The sequence below is a fragment of the Sceloporus undulatus genome, chromosome 7, assembly GCF_019175285.1.
Source record: "Sceloporus undulatus isolate JIND9_A2432 ecotype Alabama chromosome 7, SceUnd_v1.1, whole genome shotgun sequence".
NCBI classification, from domain to species: domain Eukaryota; kingdom Metazoa; phylum Chordata; class Lepidosauria; order Squamata; family Phrynosomatidae; genus Sceloporus; species Sceloporus undulatus.
In genome coordinates this window covers 37,557,953-37,572,566 of record NC_056528.1, presented here as the reverse complement: position 1 = coordinate 37,572,566, position 14,614 = coordinate 37,557,953, and the positions used below count along the sequence as shown (strand labels likewise).

General features: G+C 44.3%; 1 protein-coding gene across 1 annotated transcript; it reads right to left on the bottom strand.

The window, feature by feature from the left end:
- Positions 1-8,273: 8,273 nt before the first annotated feature.
- Positions 8,274-14,600, bottom strand: SLC25A5 (solute carrier family 25 member 5). The gene is made up of 4 exons (XM_042478417.1): positions 14,325-14,600; positions 10,986-11,472; positions 10,714-10,854; positions 8,274-8,659 (listed from the first exon to the last, which is right to left on the bottom strand). Exons 1-4 carry the CDS (start codon positions 14,433-14,435, stop codon positions 8,502-8,504), a joined length of 897 nt encoding a protein of 298 aa, XP_042334351.1. The 5' UTR covers positions 14,436-14,600; the 3' UTR covers positions 8,274-8,501.
- Positions 14,601-14,614: the final 14 nt, after the last annotated feature.

Genomic DNA, 14,614 nt, shown 5'->3' with positions numbered 1-14,614 from the left:
GACATTCATGGTTCTTTGCCTGAGGTAGAAAAGTCTCTTAGGTCAGCCCTGCTGCAATGCCTTTTGGTGGAGGAACTTGGTAAAAATGCTTCATTTTTCATTCAAGAAGCTGCAGTTGTAGTAGCAGCGTTTAGCCAGTTGGGGACATCAGGTGGACAACTGCCAAAAAATTCAAGCTGGAGAATCAAGCTCTTAGCATCCGAGTGTGACATCAAAATCAGTTCTTGACTTTTGTCCAATTTCATTAGGGTTCTCTGTGTGTAAACTATGTATCAACAGTATGATTGTTAGGGACTAGATCCAAAACCTGCCTATTCTGTGATATTCAGGGTCTCCTGAATTTTGTGATGCAGTTTGCAATTTTAAAAATATGCAAAGGTTTCAGGAAAGTATGCACAAAAATGCATGTATCGATGAAATCAAAGTTTTAAAAAGCAGTGTCCCAGTAAAGTTCCAGCTAACATCCCACTGGCTTATGTCCATTTAATTCTGCAGAACTTGAGGTTGTCCCAGATCAGCTGATACCTCCCACTTGTACATGCATGGTGCTGTTTTGACTTCATAAGCAAGAGCGCTCACACTTGTACACTCAAAAGTAGAAGATGTGGTGATGGTACACATAGCCAAATGGGGTCCACTTTCTGAACCCAAAGTGAAACCCAAAAGAAAGACCTGAAAAAGACTGTTGTGTACATTGAACGTAAGCAACCCTATGAACAATGTTGTTGAATGTCAGTGGGTGTATAGTCAGCCCTATGTATCCACAGATTCTGCATCCATGGATTGAACCATCCACAGCTTGAAAATATATTTTTTAAAAATACATATTCCAAAAAGCAACCTTTGATTTTGCCATTTTCTATAAGGGACACCATTTTAATACACCATTATATTTAATAAGACTTAAGCATCCATGGATTTTGGTATCCAGGGGGAGTCCTGGAACCAAACCCCAGTAGATGACAAGGGCCCACCGTACATTCTGCACATTGAACCATCAGAAAGCAAACCTGCTTTGATTGTGTCTTCCTGACGGAGTTGGACTGGATGGCCCTTGGTGGTCTCTTCCAACTGCATGATTCTCTGAATTTTAGGTTTGGGAGTATTTCAGATTTCAGAATTTCAGATAAGGGAGATTCAACCTGCACGTGTTACAGTTGGCCCTTGGTATCCACTGAGATTTGGTTCCAGGATTCCCCATGGATACCAAAATCTGTGGACGCTCAAGTCCCGTTAAATACAATGGCATAGTAAAATGGTGCCTCATACGTACAATAGCAAAATCAAGGTTTGCTTTTTGGAATTGATATATCTTTTGACTATTCAAGCCGTGGAGGTTTGACTCCGTGGATACGAAGATCCGTGGAAGCAGAGGGCCGACTGTACGTTCTGTAAAAGCTTTCCTTTTGCAAAGAAAGCATATGGTATCTATCCAGTGTGCACAGGTGTTGCAGTGCTGCCCTTCTTTGCTGTTCAGAAATGTATTCTAGATGCCCATCTGAATCAAGTGGCCAAGGTCTGATCTTCCATTTCCAACCCAGTTGGCTGTCAGGTCACCCTCTGGCCGTCTCCTTGCCAAAGTGACACGTGGGCCTGCTGGCCGACAGTTTCCCAGGCAGCTGCAGTGATGACGAACCAAGGAAAGGTGGAGCTTTGGCTAATCTAAGTTGGCAAAGGGACGGAAACATCACTTCCTGGCTTCTTGGATCGCCTTAAAAGGCAATCCATCAGGAGGAGGGAGGCCACCTTGGCCGACGATCAGTGACCTTCAGTCAGGTGATGATAAAAAGGGAGAAAGGAGGAGAGTACAATGTGTAACGAGCCTTTTTTTCTGCTGCTGGAGGTCATTCTCACAACATGGAAGCTGAAAGTCTTCATTCAGCTGAAATGCACATGACACATGCTGCGAGCTTTCAGAGCTCCACAGGCTTCTTCATCGGGCAAAGGTGTTTAAAATAACACGTGTGCACCTTTGCCTGGTGATGAAGCCAGTGGTGCTTCAAAAGCTTGCAACATGTGCAATGTGCATTTTGGTTGGCCCAAAAAATATCACTGTTTTGTGGATTTTGGATGATACGGTACTTTGCTATATGGCCAAACCAGCTACCCCTGGATATGTTTTCATTCAGTTGATGCAAAACAGACACCTTGACTTGTCTGACATGTCTAGAAGCTTTTTTGCAGTTCTTACTAGCAACAGGGCAGGTGGGTTTATTTTTCAGTATCTTTCTGGCCAATTTGTCTAAAGTTGAATCCAGAGGTATTGTTTTTAACAGATTATATCCTGTTGTGCTTCAGAGGAAGGAACTGCAAAACCACCTCTGAAGATTATCCAGACTTCAGAAATTAAGCAGTTTGGCACCACATTAATTACCATTACTCTATTCTATCAAATCCTGGGATTTGCACCAGACCTCTCTAACAGACCAGGCTGAATATCTCACCAAACTACAAATCTCAGGGTTCCACAGGATGGAGCCATGTCAATTAAAGTAGTGCCAAACTGCTTTATCTCTGCAGTGTGGAAGTGCTGGAAGTATTCCTTGTCTAGGGGTACATCTACACTGTATAAATAATGCAATTTGACATCACCTTAATTGTCATGGTGCCATCCTACAGAAAACTGGAATATAGAGTTTGGTGAGGCACCAGCACTCTTTGTCAGAGAAGGCTAAAGATCTTGTAAAACTACAAACCCCAACATCCTATAAGATGGTGCTACAGTACTTAAAGAAGCATCAAACTGCATTATTTCTACAGTGTAGATACAACCTAAGAAAACCTGATGAAGTTTATGGGGTTGCCATAAGTCGAGAGGTGCCTTGAAGGAACATATATGCACACACCAAATTGTGGGGTGGAAAGCAAGGTTCCGTGTTCAAATCTTCCCAACCTAAAGTCCCCTGGACATCTGCAAAAACAGGACATTAGGATCAAGGCTAGCATGTGGGCTAGATGGACCTCCAGATATTTGGAACTACAGCTCCCATAATAATTTACCATTGGCCTAGGGGATTCTAGGAGACCCAAAGAGTAACTTTCTAAAGCTCCACATAAGACTCACACTTTCTAAAGGACATGTCACACCTGACTCCTGGCCCAAACCTGTGGGATAACTGGTTCAACAAGTATGTAGCCTTCGTGTTACAGGTAAGCACTTCTATATCTTGTTCGGTTTGGTCTAAACCAACCTGCACAGTTGATATTCACTAGCCAGGTGGTTTGGTTTTTTGTTTTTACATTTGTGAGGATAGATCTAAACAGATTTTGGCCTCGCTTTCTTCCTGATCGACTCGTTTTCTAAGGCAATGGAGGTTTTGGTGGCAGGGTGTGGAAGGGAGTGTATTCTTGTATGCACCATCACTAGTAGCTACCTGCTTAGTTGCTTGTTGTATCAGGTCCTTGGCTTCACTCATGTTTGAATTTGCCCTGCCAAACTTTCTCTTGGTGGCTGGTTTTATATGATAGAATCTCCTGTCTTTTAAATTATATATTCAACGCTTTTATCCGTTTGCTTGAGAACAATTGTTTCCATAATGATTTTTAAACATTAGTACTAACCTTGGCTGTTGCATCTGCAATGCTAAAGCAGGATATATATTTCCTTAAATAAATATACATTCCTACCTGGAGTAGTATGGTCCTGTAAAGGCTCTATAGTACTACAGGTTTAGAGCCAGTGCCAGATAATTTGCTGCCTGAGGTTAGGAAGAAGATTAAACTTTCCCTCGCCCCATTCCATCTGCAACCGCACTGCAGAAATAATCCAATTTAAGCTCATTTCAACACTGCCAAGCAGATGTTGTTCTCTACAGAAGTAGCAAGGTTGCAGTTTAGCTTCACAGTAGTGAAAGGAGAAACTTATTTTCTAGCGATTAGATTGTGAACTATACCAGTTCTGATAGAAAGCATTAGTCTTGAATAGGTCATGAAGACCTATTAGCTTTGCAAAAGAATCCCATTTTGAGAGAAAGGTGGGATATTAATCCAATCAATCGATCAATGAATCCTGCTCCTAAAAGAAATTAAACTTGTCAAGACTGTTTTGTTGAGATGGATCAACGCAGATGCTGGGATTTTTGGACTCTGCAAGGGGGACTGCCACAAGGTGCATTGATATTTCAAAACTCATAGTTATGGCACAGTGGCTGCCTACAGGGATTGCGAATTTTAAAAATTAAGCAGCCATGGGATCCATAACTGAAAACAAAAGCTAGCATTATTACGGCTGCTCAAATGTTACAAAAGTGATGCATTCGTGGCATGAGCTTTTCGGTTCGCCAGAACTCCTCTTCAGGCACAGTAGTACAAAAATTAGGGGGAGAAAGAGACATTTAACAAAATAAATTAATCCTGGCCTGATGGATGGGCCACTATGTATCTCTGCAGCTGCAAGATGGATCCTGGAGTCTCACCGAAGATAAAAGGCGCTAAAGCAAAGTGTGGCCTATGGGCAGCACATGTGGGCTCCAAACTCCACTTTTGCAGCCCCAAAAGCACCCCAGGAAATGTTCAAAGCCTCCCATGACTCCCCAGATTTTAATTTTAGGAGGGGAGCAATTTTTATATACTATTTCCCAAATGCCACTATGCCACACTGGCTCAAAAAGCTAGCCAGTATTAAAGCCCTTGTCCTGGTATTGCCTATGGCTACAGAGAACATATTGACATGTTTAAATAAGTGTATCTTTCCACACTACCATCTGTCTAATTGATGTGACTTTTCCTAATAGTGTAGAGTTATGTCGCAAACTGTCAATCATTCCACCAAATGCTTTCCTCTCTCTCATCTCTCCACGCTTTCTCACTCACCACCCTCACAGGTCAGAGTACTTTCAGGGCAATAAGTTTTCAGCTGCTTATCCTGGTCAGAGAGAACATTGTGTGAAATTCCTGCTCCACACAACTGTTGCCAGAGAAAGCCAGCAGAGCTTGCTTGTGCGAAACAGCAGACATGATAATTTGCTCAAAATCCTTTGGCCACTCTCAGTAATTTTTATATAGCCGGAGGTTAAATTTGCATTCGTAGCAGCTGTTGCCCTAGGCAGAAAAAGGCCAAAAATGACAAAATAAAATAAAATGAAATGGCTGGATGTCCATGCCCATTTTTGACACTGTGGTTTTAGAGGGTCCTGTGGCCTCTTCTCTGGTACAAAACCCCACAATTCCAGTTGAATTTCAGGAGCAGGAAAAAAAAGTCATTTTTATGAGAAAAAAAAATATGGGATGAGGTGTCAGGGCCCATGAAGACCTGGGGGACACATGTGGCCTATAGTCCACACTTTGTCCATCCTTACTTTATAAGAATCAAGCTTTGGACCAGCCTTGAATGTGCTACAACTGTGCAAAGTGCTGGTGACTGTCAGGAAAGGCATCTTTTCAGCAATGGCCCCCTTTCTGTAGAATGTGCTCCTAGGAAGATCTGTTGCTTGATACTGTCCTAGGGTTGTCAAGTGTCCCTTATTGTACAGGATGCCCCTTATTTAAAGGCTGGAAATCTGATTATTGGGTTGGCAGGTGTTCTTTGCACGGTAATTTAATTGAGGCTATAATATTCTCATTCATAGTCTCATTAAACATTATATTTTAATTGTGGTTAGATCTAACTCTCTGTATTTTTATTGGCATGTTTTAAATTCAGTCACGAGCCACCCTGACTCTCGGGTTTGGAAGCTGGAGAAGATCCCAATGAAATAAATAAATAAATAAATAAATAAATTGTTTTATTTATATACCACTATTCCAAAGATCATAGCGGTGAACAGCAAGTAAGCTAATTAGCAAGTAAGCTAATTTGCCCCCAACAGTCTGGGTACTCATTTTAGTGACCTCGGAAGGATGCAAGCATGAGTCGAGCTTGGGCCCTTTTGCTGGTCTTGAACTCGCAACCTTGTGGTTTTGAGTGAATGGCTGCAGTACAGGCATTTAACCACTGCGCCACCAGGGCTCCAAAACTCCAAAATACAAAACTGTCTGCACTTGTATTAAACTGTGTATGTCGTCTACTTCCTGATTCATAAGGGCACCTTTCCAGCAAATGAAATCCTTTCTTAATAGCATCTGCCCACTGAGTCACCAGTGCGATGTTGCAATGCAACGTTGTGACATCTCGGCTAAGACGAGGGAGTTATTGTGCCATCCCTAGTTAAAATTTCACCCCTGCTGGGGTAGTGTTACATAGACTCTTGCTTGGCAAGATGACCTACTTTGCAGGCCTGTTGTCAGGATGACTGAGATTACGTACGCAAAGCAGACACTAGCCATGCTTTGAGAAAATTTGGGGAGTTGTAGTCCAAACCAGTAGAGTTTCCAAATTCCGGTTTGAACAGAGAGAAAGAAAGACAAGGGAGATCCACAATTGTAAAGCCTCAGTAAATTACACTTGAAACTATGCATGCCGCACATTATCTGGCATTGATTCAGAAGGCTTCAAGGAGACCATGCTGGGTTTTTCCTCTGTGCAACCAAAGAGGATTCCAATCCCGACTCAACACCTGGGCTTCTGTCCAAGTTTTAGGAGGAAGATGGTGAACTTGCATGACTTGAAATTCCAATCCCAGCAGCTTCCTTTCCTAGCCTTTATAGTGACACATGACAGGGAAAGGAATTTGCATTAGAGGCAGCAAACGTGGGTGTCTTGGACAGCTTCGTGCATGTTGTGAAATGTAGCAGTGTGCTGGGAATATCGATCAGGGAAGAGAGAGAACAGCAAAATAAAGGCAGCGCGGCCTCATTGCTTATTCCAGAGCAATGCATTTGCTGGGCCATTTGCTTGTTCCAATTAGCGCCTTTCAATAAGAGTGGCCTCCATTTGGCATTGCACAGTTGTGACCCTTTAGCCATTCACACTTTGCAAGGAAAGAAGAAAACAGACAGTGGCTTCCACAGAGCATGATCAGAGTATATCTGGTTCTCCCTAAGAGCAGGAATACCAGTGGATCCCTAATGTCTTTGGAAATGAAAACCTGCTTTCTTGTAAATGTGTTGATAAAGCTAGTTTGCCCTAATGTTACTTTCTGGGATTCTGGCAAGAGTGGCCCCAAAATAAACTTTTTCTAAAATCTGGTCTGACCATTTGTCAGGGAGCCAGAGGAGATGGTTAGCACCCAGCAACTGTTAGTTCTTTCCTGGCTCCTTGTTCCAACCAGCCTTAACCACTGTTCTCCAAGTCTCTTGGCAAAGGTTATTTTCACAGTGCTAAAAACCAAATAATTGAATAGCTATTAGTCAGCCCCAAAGTCTTTGGACAAGTAACCGCAACATACTTCTCCTCCCACTTTTGGCCACTGAGCATAAAATTGTAACTTCTCTCCTTGATTCAAGAGAGTCTCTGCAGGCTTCACTTAGTCTCCATAACATTCTCACGTTGAAAGGCAGATTGTTGCTGTCCTGGGTGAACCTGAGTGTGCATTTATGCTGTAGAAATAATGCAGTTTGACACCACTTTAAACTCTCATGGCTCCATCCTACAGAATCCTGGGATTTGTCATTTTGGGAGCCACCAGGACTTTTTGGCAGAGGCAGCTAAAGACCTTGTAAAACTGCAAATCCCAATTTTATTTTGGAAATTCATATAACATTATCTTCATCTCAAAGTATTTGGTGGGAACTCCTGGCGTTACCGAAAGCCTTTTAATTTCCATTCCCTTGGTCAGTTTAAATTAGGGCCCATACAGACAGGGCAAAATAAAGCTGCTTTGGGTCACTTTGGAGGTATGCTGTTTAAATGATGCATGTGTCCTAAGAGGCCAGAAACTGTGCCAAAGTCACACTCCAGTCCTTAAGAATGGACCATGGCTTTGGCGCGGCTTCCAGCCTCTTAGAACGCATGCGTCATTTAAACATCACACTTCCTAAGTGGCTCAAAGCTTTATTTTGTCCTGTCTTTATTTTGGACTCTTAGCTCAGTACTTTTTGAAATCAAATGTATCATTACTTGCTGTGTTTCTACTCTCTCAGAACTTGATTCTGGGAGCTGTAGGCCAAAGAAGTAACTTTTCCAAGCTCTGCAAAGATGCCTCAAAAACTGAAGACACATGTTTAATTGTGCACACTGAAAATAGACAGAATATTAGTTTTCCCAAATGAGGAGTATATCCTGGAAGCATCCCTGACAAAATAACCACTTGATTTATGAAGATTCAAGGTGCAAAGTGTTATCTAATCTTTTAAATTTATCAATTTAGCAAAGCAGGACTAGCTTTTCTTCCACCACTGAAGCACAGGACAAGTTATTCAAGACTGGGAGAAGCAGCACAAGTGGGATCCAGAGATGTTTTTTTAATTTTATTTTTATTTCTCTCAAACTTATTTTAACAGGAGTGACTGAATAAAAATGAAGTTTGAGTCCCATTGTCAGGGGAATGACTCAATAAACAGATCAGGCAAAGCAGAACTGTGGTCCCTTTGCCAACCAGCGGAAACCTCAGTGGAAACTGATAAATAGTTTTGACGCAGTCCATGAATATTACACCGTTAAGTGCCATCCACAGGGAAGGAGCTTATGTGTATTTCTTGATTTCATCATACAAGACTAGGACAAAAGCACCCCCCATTCCTCGGAGGACGTTGGACCACGCACCCTTGAAGAAAGCCTTGCCACCTTCATCACGGGCAATCTTCTTCCAGCAGTCAATTGTACCAGAATACATGATGTCGGCTGGGGAAAAAGGAGAGAGAAACAAATTGGGAATGGGAGGTAAATAATGCTTTTTGGGCCTTCTGAACCTTTCCCTGGTTGTACTCTGCTCCCAGATCTATTAAGACTTATGTAGTACTAGTGCTTCTGGGGCTTTAAAAGTTATGACGGTAGTACCTTGCTCCAAGAAGCTTCCAATATAAAATTCAATATAGAGGAAATTAAGGAAAGGTTGACAGAAGATATTATACACTCATGTCTTTAGGTAAATTATTTGAATAGGGGTTGTCTCCACAACTTGGAAATTCTATTCAACGCAACAGTTGGTGTGCTGCATAGATTATTTTTTGGCAAAGGAACTGATTGGCTGGACATTTTAACTTTTCAAGTTATTCCAAGTATTTATGTGGAGAAGAAGAGACACAGACAAGAAAACTTTTGCCTGTGTTGCATGAATGGAGAACATAACGCAGGGGGTTGGCTAGATGAACTTAAGGTATGCTCCAGTTCTGTAACTGTTCCATATGTATTTAATACTAAGTCTAAATAGGATTATAAGATTGGAAAGATCACAAAATCAAAATGTATTTAAGGATGATGTAACTCAGTGTTTCTTAGGCTGATATATAAGACTGGCATTTTTTGGTCCTTGTTAACTTTTTTTTCCTGGACACTCAACGTGGGCCAGCAGCCAATGGTTCACAGATTGATATCAGTCCAAAGACCAGCACTTTGACCAGCGCTGACTTAGCTCACTGTCCCTTCATGACACAGGAGTATGTATCACTTTAAAGCTGATTTTCCAAGAATAGACTAAGCAAACATCCCATGTGTGTGTACTCAAAAGCAGGTCCAATTGAAGCCTACTTCAGGTGAGGTCAAAAAGGCAGACTTAAGGGAACCATCCTAATTTCCTAAGGTTCAGTTTATTCTTATGGAGGGAGACATTTTGCACTTTCATTTGTACATTCCCCTGAAATGTCCTGTTTCTCTGTAGTTTTGAAATCATTACCTTGGACATTAAAAATGGCTCAATCAGCAAGTAAGAGGCACAGTTTTTGCATGTGTTCATTCTAACTGAGGCCACATCTGCATTGCAGAAATAATTCAGTTTGGCACCACTTTAACTGCCACGGCTCAAGGCTATGGAATTCTGGGATTTGCAGTTTTGTGAGACATTTAGCCTCCTCTGAGAGCTCTGGTACTACAACAAATTACAAGTCCCAGGATACCACAGCATTAAGCCTTGGCAGCAAAAGTAGTGTCAAACTGCATTATTTTTGCAGCGCAGATGAGGCCTGAGTCTGATATATACACAACTCACAAAGGATGATTTATAGTCTTTTCAGTCTAGATTTTCCTAAACCAATCCCCTGGTCTTGCCGGAAAGAACTTCCTCCCCATATACCTCAGCATACATTGCAAAGTGCAGTACAGCATTTGAAATTCTGTGGGCCTCCAGATACTGCTGGCCTAAAACTGCCATCATCCCTGATCACTGCCCATGCTGGATGGAGTTAATGGGTATGGCAATCCAACATAAGCAGAGTATCCATGCCAGGCATAACCACAGCTAGAATCTTATCAGCTTTTAACAGAAAAGATTCTAAGTATCATCTCCACTTTGGAGACACCATGCAACGGAAGTGAGGCTATCTTGTTGATACTGTAGCTGCATCTGCCACTGCAGATCCTGAACTAAGCAGAATGACCTCCGAGGCTAAATGACTTCCAGGATCCCTTTAAAATGTATGGGATTTTGGCCATTTTGATCTCACAATGAAGAGTCAGATGAACAGACTCTCATCTGACTCTGGCCCAATGAATATGTTCTTATTCTTATTTTCTTATATCCTGCCTTTCTCCCAACATAGGGACTCAAATCATGACAAGCCTAATCTACACAAAGAATGGCAACATAAAATTCCTTGGATGACAACTCCAGGAATCCCCCAGGTAGGATGATGGGAATTGTCATTAGAAAAAGACAGGGACATCTTATTGTCAGTGGGACTCCTTGGATGTAGTTAGTGCACTTTCTGTGACCCTTCCAGCAGGGAATGTGAGATACATACCACCTCTGCGCCCAGACTGCATCATCATACGCCGCCGGACTGTATCAAAAGGATAAGAGGTCAGGCCAGCAACTGCAGTAACTGTCTGAGCAATCATCCAGCTGATCAAGATGTGGGTATTCTTTGGGTCTGGAAGCATTCCTGTGAAGTAAAAGAAATTAGGAAGAAGAGTCACAAAGCCATTCTTGGGCACCATCATTTTGAACATTAGCTGAGAAACCAAAAATACTGAAACACTGCTGTTTAACAAAAAATGTCCCAAAGGGTTTTACCTTTTGCAGTATCATAGACGCCAAAGTAAGCAGCTCTGTAGATGATGATGCCCTGGACAGAGACGTTGAAGCCCTGGTAGAGACCCCGGAGGCCGTCTGACTTGAAGATCTTGACCAGACAGTCACCAAGCCCTTTGAACTCTCGTTCTGCTCCGGCTTTCCCTACGTCGGCCGCCAGACGTGTTCGGGCAAAGTCGAGTGGGTAGACGAAGCAAAGCGATGTGGCCCCAGCAGCCCCACCGGATGCCAAGTTGCCGGCAAAATAACGCCAGAACTGGGTTCTTTTGTCGACGCCACCCAAAAAGATCTGCTTGTATTTGTCTTTGAAAGCAAAGTTGAGGGCCTGAGTGGGGAAATATCTGATCACGTTGGCCAAATTGCCGCGCCAGAAAGACAGGAAGCCTTGCTCCTTTGGAATCCGGACCACACAGTCAATGATGCCCTTGTATTGTTTTTCTGCTGTGATTTGCATGCTGGCATGTTGCACCTGCCAAGATAGAAGAGGTGGAATTAAGTGGGGCTACATAATTCAGGGCCCTTCCCGCACCTCGCTTTAACAAACCTACGTGGTCAAATGATGCAGCAAAAAATGGAAATTTAGTGGTGGGGAACAAGTAGCAGAGAAAGAAATTCATATGAGAGATTATCAAATCACTACAAAACCTATTAAGTCATGCTTTGAAGCTGGCAGTGGTCCAACCAAGCACTGTGTATGCCACTTCTCTCTTTCTGGAGAACTATGTGCTTGAGTTCAAAGATCAGATTTCCGTTTTTTTCTTGCTGGGAAAATACCTCAAGGGTTCTTGCTTATGCCTGCTCTATCAGAAAGAGACCTTGAATGCCCCCGTGTCCTTCATATACTTGCCTGACATTGGCCTAGGTAAGAGTGGCCCACTTTCATGCCTACTTTTTCAAACAAGAATCACTGTCTTTGAAGAACAAAAGTAAAAGTGGCACCTCTCGAAGTGGAACACAGACTTCCCAAGTCAATACTAGGCTTTTAAGCAGGGATTCAGATTTATGGGATTAAAAAGGCAGATTTTAAAATATACACCTTTATTATGCCCAAAGTGTTTCAAGTCTGCCTCCTATGCAGGCCTCCATTTTATTTGGCTTTCTGCAGGATCACCAGACAATGATCTTAATCCAGCCAGTGATAACGAATTCATTGCAAGGTGACCTCTCTTCCAAGATGCTCATGTCCATCCAGATCAGAGCTTTGGCAACCTAAGTTTTTGGACCACAACTCCCAGCATCCCTCAGACATTATAGCCAGTGGAGCTGCAACAGTCTACATCATGGCCAGATCAGAGCTTTGGCAATCTATGTTTATGGACTACAGCTCCCCGAATCCCTCAAATTCCAGTATCCAATGGAGCTGTAACAGTCTGAAAGGTTAACTTTTCCAAGCTCTGATTTGGATGATGGGAGTCTCAATGCCCGTTCTGGTCCCAGGGAGTCCCTAGGTCCCTTCTCTGCAGCCAGCTTTACCGGCAGATTTGGAAGGCCTCAATCCAGAGTCCACATCCTCAGATATTTGGGGGGTTGCCAATATGGTTCCCCCTTGCCTTTGCTTCCTGGACTGACTGGCTACAGGCCCCTTCTTACCGGATCTGGGAGTGGAAGCCATGTGGCCTTCCAGATGGTGTTGGACTGCAACCTCAGTATTTCTTCCTTTCCAGGCTGCTGGGCCTTGCAGCCCAGCAATATCCAGAGGGCTATCTGGTTCCCACCCTCCACTAAAGCCTGTCTGGCACCTGGTTGGTCACTGTGGAGGACAGACAGCTAGACTAGAAAGCTCTGACGAATATGTCCTTCTTTTCAAATCCGGATATCCCCCCTCCAACCCACAATAGCTTGGGAACTGCCAGGTTGCTGCCTGGGAGGGATTCTGGGGGTTGCAGTCCAAAAAAAGTAATCACTTCAACTCTGATTCTGGGAGTTGTAGTACCAAAAAAAGTAAATGGCTTTAACTCTGCTTCTCCATTTTTTGGGAAAGCACCATGCGACCTTGACAGGCCTTTCCCTCTCATGCCAAGGGGCTCTATGTAGGATACATGTATTTTTAAAATCCCATTTTGAGCTTTTCCAAGCTCATGTTTGTAGCATGCTGATTTCCTCCTATCAAGGGCACCATCCACTGACCCCAGGGCCCTTTCCATTGCCCTTTCATTGCTCCTAGCTTAGCTGCCCTTCAAGGTCACCACCGGATTCCATGTCTGTTTGCCGAGCTCCGCTCTGGTGTCTCTCACACCAGCAACTGTTCCCAGAATTCCACAGCATGGAGCCGTGGTAGTCAATGTGGTGTCAAACCAGGTGATTCCTGCAGTGCGGCTGCAGCTTTTGCCTGGGGAGCCATTCTCCAGGATGCCACTGGGTTGGGTGCCAGATGGGCCTCTGGCACCTCCGCCTGCCCAGCCACTAATCCTGGGCAAGGCCGGGATTGGCATCATAAGCAGAACGAGTTCGCTCCGGCCCTGGCACCTCCTCTGCTGCCACTTTGGACCCCCATTAGAAGAAAAGACTGGGCCCCAGAAAAGGATGGAGAAGGCCAAGCATCCTGCATCACCTCTGGGGCTTGATCCTGGATGGCAAGGCAAGGCAAGGCCCTGATCCACTGAAGCCTCAAGGAGACCCTCTCCTTGAGCAAAGACACTGGGGTCCAAGGCAGGGGGAGACCAGGCATCCTCCTTTTCCAGGACATGTCCTCCATTCAGGGTGCTCATGTGTCCTCACTGCCAAGGAGGGTGAAATGTAGGACCTGCCAGGAAACATGGAGGACAGCCCCACACCCAAAAAAATAAATCAATGCTGGAAACACTCGCTGGAATCCCTCCTGGAATGGAAAGGGAGGACGTGTCCGGGGGAAAAAGGAGGACGCTTATATCTCTACCTCCCTTTCAACCTTGTGTCCCTAAACCGTCCTCCATTTTGAGTAAGTCAAAGAAGCAAGGATGGCTCTTCTGAGGAGTGCGGCGCTGGGCGATGTGTGGGCCTTGTCCTCCATGTATTGCTGGGATGTCCTCCATTGGACAAGGCCTGGTAGAGATCTACTCCTTTGGTAGGCCTGATCTAGGCTGCTGGGCCTTGGATCTCCTTGGGGCGACCTTGAGAGGGAGGAGGGCGACCTTTAAAAGGAAACAAAGGACCCCTCCTTGGCTGACGCTAGGAAACTACATCTCTCTAAGCAAAGAGGATGGGAGAAGGGCCTTTTTAGGCACAAAAAGGAGCCTTTCTCTGGCACAAAGGAAGGCCTTCCACGCCTTTGGGATGCTCCCCCCCACACTTCCCCCTCTCCCTCCGCACTAGATCTCCCATTTCCAAGCCCCATCCTTTTACCTGGAGCAGGAGCTTGACCCTTTCGATGGGAGCCACCGCCGTTTTGGAGATGGCGGCTGCCACGCCGCCAGCCAAGAAATCCTTCAGGAAAGAGATGGCTTGGTCAGTCATGGCGATGCTGCTGCTGCTGCTGCTGCTGCTGCTGGGGAAACAAAGGGAGGACCAAGGATGCAGATCAGAAGCAAAAGGGGCCTGGATCCAACGGGGAGCGAGGGAGAGAAAGAGGAGAGAGGAAAGCCAAGGACGAGGCTGCCGGCTCAATGAGGGCGAGCGCCTGAAATGGCCGGTTC